At 43.6% G+C, this 14,920-nt stretch overlaps 1 protein-coding gene across 3 annotated transcripts in view; it reads right to left on the reverse strand.

Moving 5' to 3' along the window:
• Positions 1-292: 292 nt before the first annotated feature.
• Positions 293-14,920, reverse strand: part of BZW2 (basic leucine zipper and W2 domains 2) — a 44,901-nt gene continuing 30,273 nt past the window's right edge. For all 3 annotated transcript variants that reach the window (XM_035128864.2, XM_060280739.1, XM_060280740.1), the window contains 5 exons: positions 12,756-12,926; positions 11,676-11,822; positions 11,051-11,189; positions 6,142-6,264; positions 293-1,772 (listed from right to left, as the gene is read on the reverse strand). In XM_035128864.2, coding sequence (XP_034984755.2) covers positions 1,735-1,772; positions 6,142-6,264; positions 11,051-11,189; positions 11,676-11,822; positions 12,756-12,926 — 618 coding nt within the window. In that variant the 3' untranslated portion in view covers positions 293-1,734. The remainder of the gene's footprint in view (positions 1,773-6,141; positions 6,265-11,050; positions 11,190-11,675; positions 11,823-12,755; positions 12,927-14,920) is intronic.

Below are 14,920 nucleotides of genomic sequence, written 5' to 3' on the forward strand. Positions count from 1 at the left end.
ATATGCTGGCTTAATATCCACTGGGATCAGCTCAGCTGGCTGGGTCCTGGCTGGGTCAGGATTGAAGAGTTACACTGAGGTCTCTCTCCAGCTGTGGTGAAGATGACAGAGCTAAGACGGCATAGCCTGGCTGCATTGGGAACCTCCTGGCTCTGCTGAAGATCTGCTGGATCCAACCCAGCAGATCTTGCGGTAGGATTGCTCCCTAACCATACGTTGTATAACTAATCAATTACATCCGTATTAATTTTCACATGGGTAAATGCAAGTTTGTTTTTAAATAATGCTCCTGTGTTGTAGCAAGCATTGTCTTAGCAAAAGGCTTTCCCCAGCCCTCTCTTGTGAAAAGCGAATTGCCTCTTGAGATGATGCTTGTTACCAATTTATAAGTCCTTGTATTAAAAACATTGTCATTTTTTTTAAAAAAAAATCCTGCCAATTAATCAGTCAGGGTTTTAAAATTTGTTTATTTATTTAACATATACAGAAGTCTCTTAAAAGTTGTTTTAATCTATTATAACCAATTGCAGGTTCAGATTCATAGAAATGGGTTTTAAGCTATATATAATAGAATGAAAAACAGCAGTGGACGACTTGTATGAGAGAGGGCAGGGAATTCACAAAGTTGACATTTCTTATTTAAAAACAAGGCAACCCAAACTCAACTCTAATATAGGTGTTTTAGGGTTGGTAAACATGCTATAAACATTTCCATGTGGAAAGTTGTTTTTCCCTTTGCTGTAACACAGGACTAGGGGATCTGAGTTCCATCAGCCCCAACCAACATGGCTAATGGATACAGATTATGAGGGCTGTAGTCCAGAAACATTTGGAAGGCCACAGGGTTCTCATCTCTCCTGGAATAGATAACCGCCACACATTTTTCATGGAAACCCTGCAAGGACCCAAAGAGTTTCGAACCCAACACCACGTGTTCCTGGAGCAGTCTGTCACAGGTATAAAAACGATGATGCAGAGAGAGTCACACCAAGGAAGAAGCTTGCCACATTCACCAGGTGGAGCAGCCTTTGCCCTATCTGGTTTCCTACAGATACTTTGGACTACAACTCCCATCATCCTCAGCCTTGCTAGGGCTGATGGGAGTGGTAGCCCAAAATACCCGGAGAGCACAAGGCTGGCAAAGGCTGAGGTAAAGTGTAGACTGGACCTTCTAAAACATCTGCCCAGAGAGGCTGGGGCAACTGAGTCAGATGGGCAGGGTGCAAATAGCAAAATTACTATTAAATCCTTCTGCAGAAGGTAGGCAGTAGTTAGTCCCATGCAAGCCCACTTCTGAAGCAAAAGAAAAATGTGCAGAAACATGAAAGTAAGATTTTTAAAAGCCATTTAATTTCCCCAAAATGTGATTATGTCAAATCACACACAAGCAAATATTGAGCTACACGCACAGAACATCCCTATGGAGAAACACTGAAGTGTTCATATGTAGTACCTGAATACTGTTAATAAAAAAGGAGTCCTTAAAGGATATTACTTCAGTTTTCCTATATGTTGTTTCCTTGCTGAATGCCTCGGCCTACAATAGTGTACAGTGCGCCAGAGGAAGAGTCTCAGCGTTTAATGTCTCAGGGCTCCAACATTTTATTCTTCTAAACAAAAGGAAAGCCTAGCCTAGATTTTTCAGTATGACACTGGAGTAAGAGTCTTTCTCTTTGAACGGTACAAAATTCCGCAAGAAGCAGCCAGCCACAGCGAATACGTTTTGTGCTTTGTTCAGCCATCTTGGTTTTCTTCCCCTTCAGATTCGGATTCTGAGAGGTGAGAGAGGGAGAGAGCAGAGGAAAAGTGAAGATTTTTATCCAACTATTAAAACAATTCATGTGGCAACATTTATACAGTTATTCCTTTAAGAAGCCCCAGATGTTATTTTAAGGCTGGATCTACTACACACAGGGAAAACCCCACTATAAGTCATAAATTAAATCGTTATAACAAAAGAAAAAACACTCTATTAAAGTCGCATAGACAAAGTTTTGTACTCTACAGCACCATCTGGTGCTGCATGTTTATAATGCACTTATAGTGTTGTAACATGGCTAATGTAGCTGAGTCCTCAATCAATGAATCAAATGCACTATATTGCATGGCTGTCAAGTTTTCCCTTTTCTCGCAAGGAAGCCTATTCAGCATAAGGGAATTTCCCTTTAAAAAGGGGAGAACTTGACAGCTATGCATACTGCAGCAGAGGTGGGAGACCTGTAGACTTTCAGGTGTTATTGGGCTCCATCTTCCATCAACCAGCAAGTCAGGGATCATTGGAGTTGTAGTCCCACAACAGTCCTGTGCTAAGGAGACAAGACCCCTCCCATAGCTCTTGGGACTAAAGGCTGTCTCCCCACTCTCATGCCCACCGTCTCTCGGTGGCTCCTCAGCATCCCACATGGAGGCTTGATCCCCAATGGCAGCAGCTTCTCTGGCACGAGAGATGGGACAAGCCGGTCTTACGCCACAAAAGAATAGAGCAGGCATAGGCAAACTTGGCTCTCCAGATGTTTTGGGACTACAATTCCCATCATCCCTAGCTAACAGGACCGGTGGTCAGGGATGATGGGAAGTGTAGTCCCAAAACATCTGGAGGGCTGAGTTTGCCTATGCATGGGATAGATCCAAGATTCCCAGTAAGGCTATACAGTGCATCGGGGTGCATCAGGATCTGCTAGTAGATCTCTGGGCAATTTGAAGCAAGGATCAATGAGGATCTCCCACTTCCCAACTGTATAACAATGGCAGCAACCAAATGATTCCTCCCCTAGACTGTATGGCTGCTGAACTGAAGGAAGCTGGGTGTGTGGTAGTTGGGGATGAGGGAGGGAGAGAGAGAGAGAGAGATCAGTTCAGTTCAGTTCAGTTCTGGTATTCAAGGTAAAACCCTGGGCCAGATTTTTGAAATTCTAAACATATGTCTTTTGCACCTGGCTTTGGCTGGGGACTCTCAGGGTAATAATTAACAACAACAACAACAACAACAACAACAACAACAACAACAACCTGCAAGCCTTCCCAGCCCTGCAATATACTGTATCTGATACACAGTAGCACAAGCACATTGAAAAATGAGTATTAAATTAAACCAACTATCTCTCTATTTCTTGTGTGTGTGTGTGTGTGTGTGTGTGTGCGCGCGCGCGCATTTGACACATTCATTCTGATTTTCCAGAGCCTTCTCTTTATTCTAATTTCAGCTACACTTTCTGAATTTGCTAGAGGCAGATTAAAGACAGAAATCTCTGCAGAGGAGGGGGGTGGAACAGGGTGCCTGCTGTTTGCCAAAATACAAAAAAAAAAAAGAAAGCCCCAAGATATTTTTAACTAAAAATAATGTTTCAGGGCTCTTTGACATTTCGGGACAGAATGTTTTTTGCTAACATTTCTATTGGAATCATTACAAGATCTTGACACAGGTTGTTACTCTCTACATCAATTCTAACAAGTAAGCCCATTGCCGTAAAAAATAAAATAAAATAACAGGAGGGAACCAGCAACCTTTGATTGTTGATAGAAACAGACTAAAAGCAAATATTAAGCTTAGATTTTGCAGGGGAAGCAGGCGAGTCCTAATAATTATAACCTGCCAATCTTATGTGCAGCTAATATGGGATTAGTCTTCAAGGGGAGCTGCTTAAAGACTTTCTGCAGAAAGCAAAAATAACTCTCCATGGGTGGTCATCAGAAGAAAGGTGGGGGAGAAAGCAGCTCTTGGTACCAGAAAAACGACTCTGCAGTCCAACTCAGCTTCTACATCTGAGTTGGCACCTTAAAATTTTTCTTTTTCCATTAGAGTTTTCCCCTCCCAGTCACTCTCCTACCTTCCTAACAGGACTCATACGACAAAACAAGGGGAGATTTGCCTATGGGTTCGAATCCGTATCTAACCTTCAATCCAGTGACTCTGGCAAATGTTCACAGATTTGTATGCAGATTTGTATGCAAACTGTGTGTCACAACACCTTAAGTGTGTCGGCTGCAGTCTGTAGGTGTGTCGCACAAACACTCCCCGTGCTCCTCCCGGGGCTGGAAAAAGGTTAGTTTAACCTCTGGTTTGCTAGTAAAACTGAACTACTGTGTTGCAAAATGATGCACACCCAAAAAGTGTGTCTTCGACATGAAAAGTGTGGAAAGCTCTGGGACAGTTTCTCCTTTAAGTGTTTGCAAAGGCCTGGCCAGTAGGATTCACACTCACCCACCTTAGCTAGGCAAATTGTGCCACATCCGTTTCACAAATGATTTGCCATAATGCACAAGGAGGTGCTGATTAAGACAAATCAAGAGACTGGGTCAAATCAAGAGACAAATCAAGAGTGGAACGGCTCATGCTGGTGAAGAGCTCTGCACATATTGGAGCCGCACCGATCGTTTGGTTCAGGAACAGAGTAAAGCTAATGTCCCCATAGCTATCGCTGAGAAGCGTGCTTCACATCACAGCTGAAATCGTGCCCAATAAATGAGCTCCTGGCGAAGCCCCATCACCCCAAATAAATATATATTTGTGGCATGAGACCCACAAAGGTTTTTGAATCACATATCAATACTGTATCCTGTTTTATATATAAACTATGCTGTAGTGGGCAAACTTGTCTGACATCTTGTTTGTCATCTTAACTCTTTTCAGAGGCTGCTGCAAAAGAAACTACTGCTTATTTATAAACAATCATTCATTCAGAATTCTTTCCCGACTAGAATGAGGACAAGCTAAAATCCCCAATTTGGGGGGGGGGGAGGGAGGCGGGATCCAAGCCATTTAACCAATACAGCGGTACCTTGGGTTACAGACGCTTCAGGTTACAGACGCTTCAGGTTACAGACTCCACTAACCCAGAAATAGTACCTCGGGTTAAGAACTTTGCTTCAGGATGAGAACAGAAATCGCACAGTGGCGGCAGTGGGAGGCCCCATTAGCTAAAGTGGTACCTCAGGTTAAGAACAGTTTCAGGTTAAGAACGGACCTCCAAGACTAATTAAGTTCTTAACCCGAGGTACCACTGTATAAAGTGTATTTGGGTGGGTGGGTGTGGCCACATTCACACACATTGGGGGAGGTTCAGTTTTGCACTACTGTGCAAAAATGGCCAGACCCATGAAGAACCCACCAGCTGGAGCTGACCAGTGCAATTTGACAGTTGGGAACATCAGGCCTGGAGGCCAGATTGTCAGTTTGCATTTCTTAGTGCAAAAAGTATTGATCTGATGTGTAGAGATCTTTCCTATTCTAATTAATTCAAGAGGGTTCTGGAAGTTTCTTTGTGTGAAAGAAACAAGCAGAAGGTTCATGATGTTTGGGCTACCCCTGCAGAGAATTTGCCTACAGCTGGCTTAAACGGCTTTGTTATCTCTTCTCTCAAGGTCATGCTGACTATAAAAGTAGGGCCAGAAGGAGCCTGGGTTTCACTTTCTCTTTCTGTCTCTCTTTCCTTCTGGTGTGGTGTTCTGTACATAGTATGCTTACTGTTAAGGTTTCGTCTTATTATGTTATTGTAAGTTTAAATTAAGTCTGCTGCAACTGGATTTCTTATGGACAGTGCCAATCCTGAATGTACTGGACTTGTGACCATTATGCTCATTTGCCTTCAGTAGCAGTAAAGCTCTGCTGGATGAAATATTAATTGCCTCTGGTCTGTTTTTGGGGAATCCTGCAACGTGTTTAAGTCTTTACTCTGCTAACTATATGCTGGAATCTGCTCTGGATCAACATTGAGTAGAATTCCATGACACAGGTGTGGCCGTCCAGGCCTCAGGACTCTTCTTAAGACCCTTCCTACTTTGGCTGATGCCCTTGCTGGTTCTCCTACACACCCTCCCCAGGTCTTTTTTCTGGCTGGAACACATCCTGAACTTTCAATAATGCCCCTTGCTTGCCTGGATAGAAAGTTGCAGGTATAGAAAACCTCTGATGTGCATGGCTGGAATACAAAAATAAGAATCACATATGTTGCACCTGCCCACCCCTGGCATGTGACCCCCAGAAAGTTGTCCATGAGGGAATGTGGCCCTTGGGCTGAAAAAGAGTTCCTCACCCCTGATGTAAGTCTTGGTCCCATTGCGGAACCTGGGCAATGAAGTAGTCGTTTCCTTAATACCCCAGATATACCAAGAAAAAGGAGAGGGGGGGGATGAGAACCGTACCTTCTTCAGCATTATGTAGCCACTCAACAAACTTCTTCATCTGGTCAAGGAAGACACTTTTGCCTTTGGCAACATGTGCCTCTTTATACCACTTCAGGATGGCTTCTTCACTTAGGACATCAGCTGCAATGCAAAACCAGGGAGGATAGAGTTAGGAAGTGTTTCTGGGCAGAGAATTAGCACACACAAACCCCCAAACTGCTGCTAGCTTTTTTCTTCTTTCTTTTTTTTAGGGGCTTTAATGTGACTACACCACTTCAATCGTCAGCAAAGCCTAATAGGAGGGGCTGCAGCTGGAAACGGAGAAACAAGGGAGACTTAACTGCGCCGCTAGTATTCAGTAATCAAGCACTTAAAATAATTTCACGTTACATGAAATTGCTTCCTCCATTTCTGGTTAAAACGTTAATGATCTGCAACACGTCAGTCATGCGAGCGGCTGCCAAGAGGAAGGCTAGTTGCCCATAGGATTCCTTATCTTCAAATCTGCGGGTTGACAGCTATGATTTCTCATACTAAATATGATATTAATTGTAGACATTATGACTAGTAACCACTGACAGCCTTATTAATTTACAACTGTCCTAAGTTGGTGACCATCGTGACATCTTGCGGTAGTGAGTTCCAGAGTTTAACTGGGTGCATTATTTGGTCTGTCCTGAATTTTACCACATTAGGAATGTAGGAAATTGTCTAATACCAAGCCACCCTATTGGCTCCATCTAGATCAGTATTGTCTACGACTGGTAGCAGCTCTCCACAGTTTCAGACAGGAAGTCTGCTCTAGCCTTAACTGGAAATGCCAGGGATTGAACCCAGAACCTTTTGCATGCAAGGCTGAAGCTCTACAGCTGAGCTACAGTGACTACCGTATTCCTCTCCATTGGTTGACCTGGCATTAGGAGAGAGAGGAAAACTTCTCTCTACCTACTTTGTTTAGACCATGCATAATTTTATACACCTCTATTGTATCACCCCTTAGTTTTCTTTCTTTTTTTAAAAAAATAAAATAAAAATCCTGCAGTGTTGTAACATATGCTCAAAGGGGAGCTGCCCCAGTCCCTTTACTGTTTTGATTGCCTTTTCCATGCTCTAAGTAGCAGGGATCTATCTTCCATAGATTCCCACAACCATTTTAGAAAGCCGGTCACATTTGCACTGACTATGGCAGGGAGCTCTGTAGGTCCAGGGCTGCTTTGGTACACTCTGCCAGAATTCCATCACAGAAGCAGCTTCCACGTGAGGGTTTTCACGAACCTCACATGAAAAGTTACACATGTGTCATTTATTGTTCGCAGAGGCCAATCATGGATGTATCTGCTTGCAGAGAAAATCCAAAGACGAGCATGTGCGTGATAATCTTCATATAGGATTTACCAACTTTCACACTGCAGTGACCTCTGTTTAACTGAAGTAACTTTAAGACTGGGCCCACCTGATGCTACTGGACTCCAACTCCCATCATCCTTTGCCACTGACAGTGCTGGCTGGGACTGATGGGAGTTGGAGCCCAACAGCATCAAGGCGGCCACAAGTTCCCCAGCCCTGCTGTAAGCCAACAACATCTGTTCCCAGAACAAACTAACTGAATAGCCGTTTCTTGATTTTATGTTCCTTTTAAGGCTCGCTGCACTTGTTTTGTGAACAGCTTCGTCGCATTTGTTTCACGTTGTGCTGTAATCATCATATTTGTTGGCTTTAAACTGGAATCAACAGTAATCCCAGTTCTTTGCTTCTTCCAGTTGCACTGCAGACCCCCTCAGCAAAGGCAGCCTCTCCTGCTGCACTCCCAGGTCTTATGAGACCTTGTGAGAGTTCATGCAGTCTCATGAGAGCTCAGGAGTGGGTGGGAAAGCAGTGCACTGAAAAGCATTGGCCACTCAGAGAGCTGCCTTATGGTTTCAAGCAGAAGACCGTGAACGGGGAAAGGGTGTTGTTAGGCCTAGGATGATTTTGGGGTATTGGGTAGGGATGAGGAACCCATGGCTCTGCAGCTGTTGTCGGACCCCCACTCCCATCAACCTCAGATGCTCAAAGGTTACAGGAGTTATGGTTCAACATCTGGTGAGAAAGTCCCTGAAACAGGGGCAGAAACTCTTCAATGTTGCAGGTGCTGAAGAACAAATTCAGCTTCAGTTAATAAGGACAATTTTACACACGTTTTCCTGACTTGGTTAGGAAGCCTCTCAGCTAATCTGACATGCCCACAGGGACATTGTAATTAACTGCAAGACAAATGTCAACAAGTATTCTGTGTTGGATTCTGTTCAGATCACTTAGCGCTTATTTTATGTACTGCTCGAAGTCCTATTGACTGCAAAACTTGCAGGCAGGTGCTAGAAACTGACTTGGATCCCTTGTCTGGTTGCTGCCGGGGACTGGAATCCGTTTAGGTAGCTAGGGCTTTCTGAAGGAGACAACAGAACTTGTAGAAGGAAAAAACAGGGACCACATGGAAGTGGGAAAGAACTGCCTTCCTTATGCACAACCTGCTTAAGAGTCAAACGAGAATGAAGGGATCTTGAACAGGCCTTGAACAAGCACAGAAAAACAGACTGAGCAAGTCACCCATGCGAATTAAAAGGTCAACTGAATTTTCCTTTAATCTTGAGAAAGACAACTTGTAATTTATTCATGCCTTCAGTAGTTCCCCAAAATATTCTCTTGTCAGAGAGTTGCTCAATTAAGCAATCATGCAGGACAGGGTACACTTAATCATACCCCTAAGTTGCTTTCTGAAGTACAAGGAACACCAGAGGGGGGGATTTATAGTTAGCTATTTATGGTTAAAAATGATTGAGATGACATTTTAAATGCTGCCGCAATTTTAGCTGAGCAGTTGTGGGAAGTGTGTCTCCCCCCCCCCCCCGTTGCTGCCCCAAGTGATGTCAGTCTGAGCAAAGCCCATGAAGCAATTCGTGGAGACATTCCCGGGGGCTGGAACCAATTCCAGCCACCCACTCCTTTGGCCCTAGGGGACTGTTATAGACACAAGGAGCAAAGGCACACACACACACATGCCTTTAGGGGAATCCGCAAGGCAACAGATTGCCCCTGTTTTGCAAATCTGGGATGTAATCAATTTTGTAAAAATGAACTTAAAATTGGTGACTTCCAGATGTTTTGGGCTACAGTTCCCATCAGCCCCATCCGGCACAGTCACAATAGTAGCATTTGTACTCCAAAACATCTGAGGGACATCAAATTGGCAAAGGCTTGAGGGACATGCATTATATTTACAATATGAGAACAGCCTGCTGGATCGGACCAATGGCCCATCTAGTCTAGGGTCCTACTTTCATAATGGCCAACCAGGTGCCTTTGAGAAGACCATAAGCAAAGGCCCGAGCACAAGAGCACTCTCCACGCCTGTGGTTTCCAGCAACTGGTATTCAGAAGCATTTGCAAGCTGTGATCATTGCTTTTGAAGTGGCCCGGTGTCTGTCCTCACTAGAGTCTTCATTCCCCCTCCATTTCATTAAGGGCTTGAGTGCTGTCTTTTTAAGCTACATTGGTGAGTGAGAAGGCGGCTCACCAGCTTCCAGCTGCCAGACCCAAATCCCTCGGTCTACTGTTGTCATTATGGCGCTACAATCAATGCAAGCAAGGAGCATTATGAAACTTCCCTGCTGAAGCCATTTCCACCTCCTTCCACTATTTATAGCCACAATGTCATACTATACTCTTAACACCTTGCAAAAGAAAGACAGATAGTCTCTATGACAACAAGCCACGAACCCATTCCCTTATATAAAAGGAAAATGGAGGAGGGGGGTGGGGATGTGACAGCTTAGCTAAAGAAGAGAAAGTGCCTTCCTGGATCTTTCTGAACAAAGAGATAGAATAAGAGATGTGCTGTTAATTGAAATTTCCAAGGAGAAGCTATTTAGAGTCTGTTAAGGTATAGGATCTGTGTCTAGCTTTCAAGAGCTTTCAGTAGAGACCCAATTCAAGAGATGCTCAGCCACCAGTTAAGAGTTGACAGCCCCCAAGCTACCGATTACAAACCCTCCCCAAAACCTGCTTCTGGACTTCTGCAGCCCTCAAAGCAACTCATGGGATGGCTCTCCTTATCTCCAGGAAGCCTATCATGTGAATGGAGAATACTGTAGATCATTGAATGGAAATTGCTCCTCACATCCTGCACTGCTCCTTAAACTGAGAAATAAAGAGGGGCAAAAGCTAACAAGGAAATGCAAAAGAAGGGGGCAAATTAGGGCACACAAATCTCCTTTACTGGAAAGCAGGAATATGTGAAGTTGAAGAGCAAGAAACAGCAGGCTCCTTCTGGATGGGGCAAGGCTGTGGGTCAGAGGAAGTGCACCCAAATTGCACGCAGGAGGTCCCATGTTCGATTCCTGACATCTCCAGCTAAGGCTGGGAGACAACCCTCTCAAACCCTAGAGATGCGCTGCCAGTCAGTGTAGACAATACTGAGATACGAGGAGCAAAAGTCCAGCCCAGTATAAGGCAGCGTCTTGTGTTCCTATGTAACAATTCCAGCAGACAAGTCCCAGGTCTAAATGTGCCTGTATATCATTGCACTGCAAGCTAAAGCAGTATCACCAGACATCTCTTAAATAGGAAGTTTTACAGCACAATAACACTGGAGCTGCAGCAATTCACAGGGCAGGAAGATGCAGGCCAGCCCACAGCTTAGCAGCAGAATCCAGGCACATTCAGCTTTTATAGAACAGAAAGAGAAAAACAGGCAGTGGACACATCCTTTTGTGTGCTAAACCTATTGGATGAACTATTGGAGTCCTAATGTTTTACCTTTGAACCCTCTTTAAACATTTTATGTAAATTGAATAATGGAGGAAGGAAGGAAGGAAGGAAGGAAGGAAGGAAGGAAGGAAGGAAGGAAGGAAGGAAGGAAGGAAGGAAGGAAGGAAGGAAGGTCAAATACCTTTATAAAAGAGCACCACAATCTTCTGAAAGGCTTTCATAAAGTGGATGTTATCATAACAGTACTCCTGAACCTTCTGGAGAAGGATCAGCTCTGATTGGCCTTGGGTGCTGAATACAGCCAGTAAAGGTGCATATTGCTAAAACAACCAGAGAAGAAATTAAGTTATTCTCTCATAGGCTAATACAGAAGAGAGTGCTACGTTTTGCTGCAAAACAACCACCACCACCACCCAGGATAAAGTATTGTCGCCTGCCACACCTGCAAAACACACCAGTGGGATATTCACTCTGGATAACCTGTCCATTGCATGCCTGCAATTATCCAGTAAACTGATTTACAATGAGCTGCTCTCAAAGAGCCTTGAGTGAATGAACCTGGGAGCTTTCCATGCTCCTCCTGTGCTGTTGGGAGTTTTGAACATGCTTGCAGGCTTTGAGAGGATGAGATCTATCACTGTGACCGGCGCATAATGCTGGCCTTCCTTGCCAATGCAAAGCAAGCTTTCTATTGGATGCGCATCTCCTGTCTTTGGCAGCCATGCACACCCATGTGCTGGGACTGCTGCACAAAAAGGGATCCAATCCTCTGTTCTTACTGTACAAGCCAGCCGTCACTTGCACACCTTCAGATGTTTCAGTGCTTGCTCCGCGACCAGCTCTTCTTTCTTGTTCCATTCAACAGCATTCATTATGCAGGTCCACAGGAGTCCAATCACAGCCGGTTCTGACAGGTCGTTCCTCTTCATTTCTTCTTTTACATAAAGCACCATCTGCAGTGGAAGATTTTTTTATTTTTATTTTTAAAGAAGAATAAACTGAAGCCGTTCTCTTAAGTCACACCTCCTGTCTGCTGCAAAACTCCCTCCCAACGATTTTATTTGGAGGGCTGGAGGAATAATAAAATAAAACATGTCTTATACTTAATATGAGTTGCTGATTCGGTTCAAATGCCAATGTTTAGAGAGAACAGTCAGGCCAGGGATTCATTCAAGAGTATAAATTTTAAAGAGGGTTCACGGCACTTCACACCATGCCGCAAGTGAGCATTTGTACTAGGATACTGTCAACACACCATATGGGGAGTAAAAATATTTCTCCTGGCAGCCACTAGAGGACAGCCATCACATTGGAAATATAACAAGCGACACTTCTCCCTAAAAACTGTTTCATTTGGCAAGGTCGAGGCGGCTCCACTGCTTTCTGCTCAACCAGTGCAGTGCCAGCCTACAAGGTGGCCTATAATAAAATGTTGCTATTGTTCTTGTCATGAAATCCCACTGAATATTGTTCCAGAGCAGAACTCCGATGTTTAGTTACCAGAGTAAAGACTTAAACACGTTGCAGGATTCCCCAAAAATAGACCAGAGGCAATTGTATTTCACCCAGCAGAGCTTTACTGCTACTGAAGACAAATGAGCATAATGGTCACAAATCCAATACATTCAGGATTGTCACTATCCATAAGAAAGCCTTAAACTTACAATAACTTATAATAAGACTAAACCAGGCATAGGCAAACTCCGGCCCTCCAGATGTTTGGGACTACACTTCCCATCACCCCTAGCTAACAGGACCAGTGGTCAGGGATGATGGGAATTGTAGTCCCAAACATCTGGAGGGCCGGAGTGTTGCATCCTCTTTTGCAATCAGCGTTCTTTTAATGCCCCCCTTTTGTTTGTTCTAGTTTGAAAAGCTTTCCCCACCTCTTTAATTGGGCATTCCTGAGAAAGGCGCTCCTGAAGCTCTTTCTGTAGTTCTTTCCGAGTCCCCAGCGACTGCTGGACCCGGAGGAAATCGGACAACTCCTTTAGACCAGCATCAGTGAAATACTTGGCAAAATGTTCCACATTCTGCCGGTTGGCTGGAAACAGTTCCTGGAAGGAGGAGGAAATTCACTTACTTTTTGCAAAACCACCTAAAATAGATGTAGACGTGAGGCAAGGATATTTATACAAAAGAGAAATGCAGAACCTCTTCTTGGTAACTTGCAAAAAAAAAAAAAAAAAAAAGCAGAAGCAGTGCAAGGAGGCCATTTATTACCTAGTTGGCAAATGGAGCCAAAAGTGGCCAAGCATTGCTGGTAGCTTCTTGCCAGGCTCCAGAGATTGCACATTTCCTTAAATATATATATATATAATAATCACCCAAAGGACTGAGGTTGGTTTAAAAAGAAGAGACCTGGCTAAGTACACAGTCGGAGGTGGCAGTGTGCAGTTCTGGGTAGGAGCCCTTTGGACATATTGCACTTCCCATCCTTGTGATGAAAACGCATTAAAATGGCACCATGGAGCATGGTTGCACAAAGGCATGGTGGCATCTCATGTGGTCCTTCTCCATGCCTTCTCACATCAGAAAGCAGAATGTGCACCAAGCAAGGATCTTTCCCATAGTTCTTTTCCTAACCATGGTCAAAAGGCAAGAACTGAATACAGGAAGGTTGGGTTTTTTGTTTTTGTTTTAAAAAGAGTAGTCTTTGCAAAGGCAGTTTACCATTTTGACAGGGTGGATTTGATTTAAATCAAACTGATTTAAATCATGATTTAAATCACGATTTAAATCACTAGTCAGTAAGGCTTGATTTAAATCATAGTCGATTTAAATCACATGAAAAACTTAAATACTGTCCACTCCAAACAATCAGAAAAATATTGTTTCTATTCTATAGAAGGGGACGACAGAGGACAAGATGGTTGGACAGTGTTCTCGAAGCTACGAACATGAGTTTGACCAAACTGCGGGAGGCAGTGCGAGACAGGAGTGCCTGGCGTGCTATGGTCCATGGGGTCACGAAGAGTCGGAAACGACTAAACGACTAAACAACATTCTATTCACTGAACTTCTTGAAACTTAGCACTGAAGGGGTTGTTTCTGTATTCATAGGTTTGTAGAACAATAGGATTAAGGTCTTTTTCTCAACTCTGTTCATGTTATAACATTTTTGCTGTGAAGAAGAGGCATGTGATCTCTGTTGAGTCAAATTCAGTTTTGAGAACTGCAAAAGTAAACCAAGCATCTGTGATAATATCTTGTAGGCAGAGAATCTGCCCAATAATCTTACAAAAACCTCTGGAAGAGCATGACATTGTGAATGGATTAATGGCATTTATTTACCCCCAAAAATAAACATATACAACTTATTCTACATAATTAAAAAACTAATCTTTATTTCATGATGGAATAACCTTTGGATGGTAATATATTTTCCTCAAAAAGCATTTTATTTTTAAAAAAATCAGATTTAAATCAAAAAAATCGATTTAAATCAAAAAAATCCGATTTAAATAAAAAAAATCCGATTTTTTTGATTTTTTAAAAAAAATCATTGATTTTTATCCACCCTGCATTTTGAGATATTCCCTTAGTATTAAGAAGTTGGTTATTTGAGTATTTGCCCTAAGGTCACATGACCTAGGCAGTTCCAAAGCCCTAGTTGTCATTACAGTAGCTTGCATTAGAGCAGGCACCCCCAAACTTGGCCCTCCAGATGCTTTGGGACTACAATTCCCATCGTCCCTGGTCACTGGTCCTGTTAGCTAGGGATGATGGGAGTTGCAGTCCCAAAACATCTGGAGGGCCAAGTTTGGGGGTGCCTGCATTAGAGGCTGTGGAGAATAAAGCTGTTTTCAAGTCATTCTTCAATCCTCTTGTCTGTTTGTAGCAGGGACGCCAACTTGGGCCCCAAGTTATGCATGCTCAATGGCACCCATGACGTAACATGATGCCGTGATCTCATGATGTCATGTTACATCTATGTGCCGCAGCGGTGCTTCTGAGGCCTGGCAGGGCCTCAGACGTGATCTCCGAGGCCTTGTGGGGCTTCGGAGATCACATATAAGGCCTCGCGAGACCTCTGACGTGACTTCAGGTT

This window comes from Zootoca vivipara, chromosome 12 (assembly GCF_963506605.1).
Source record: "Zootoca vivipara chromosome 12, rZooViv1.1, whole genome shotgun sequence".
Classification (NCBI taxonomy): domain Eukaryota; kingdom Metazoa; phylum Chordata; class Lepidosauria; order Squamata; family Lacertidae; genus Zootoca; species Zootoca vivipara.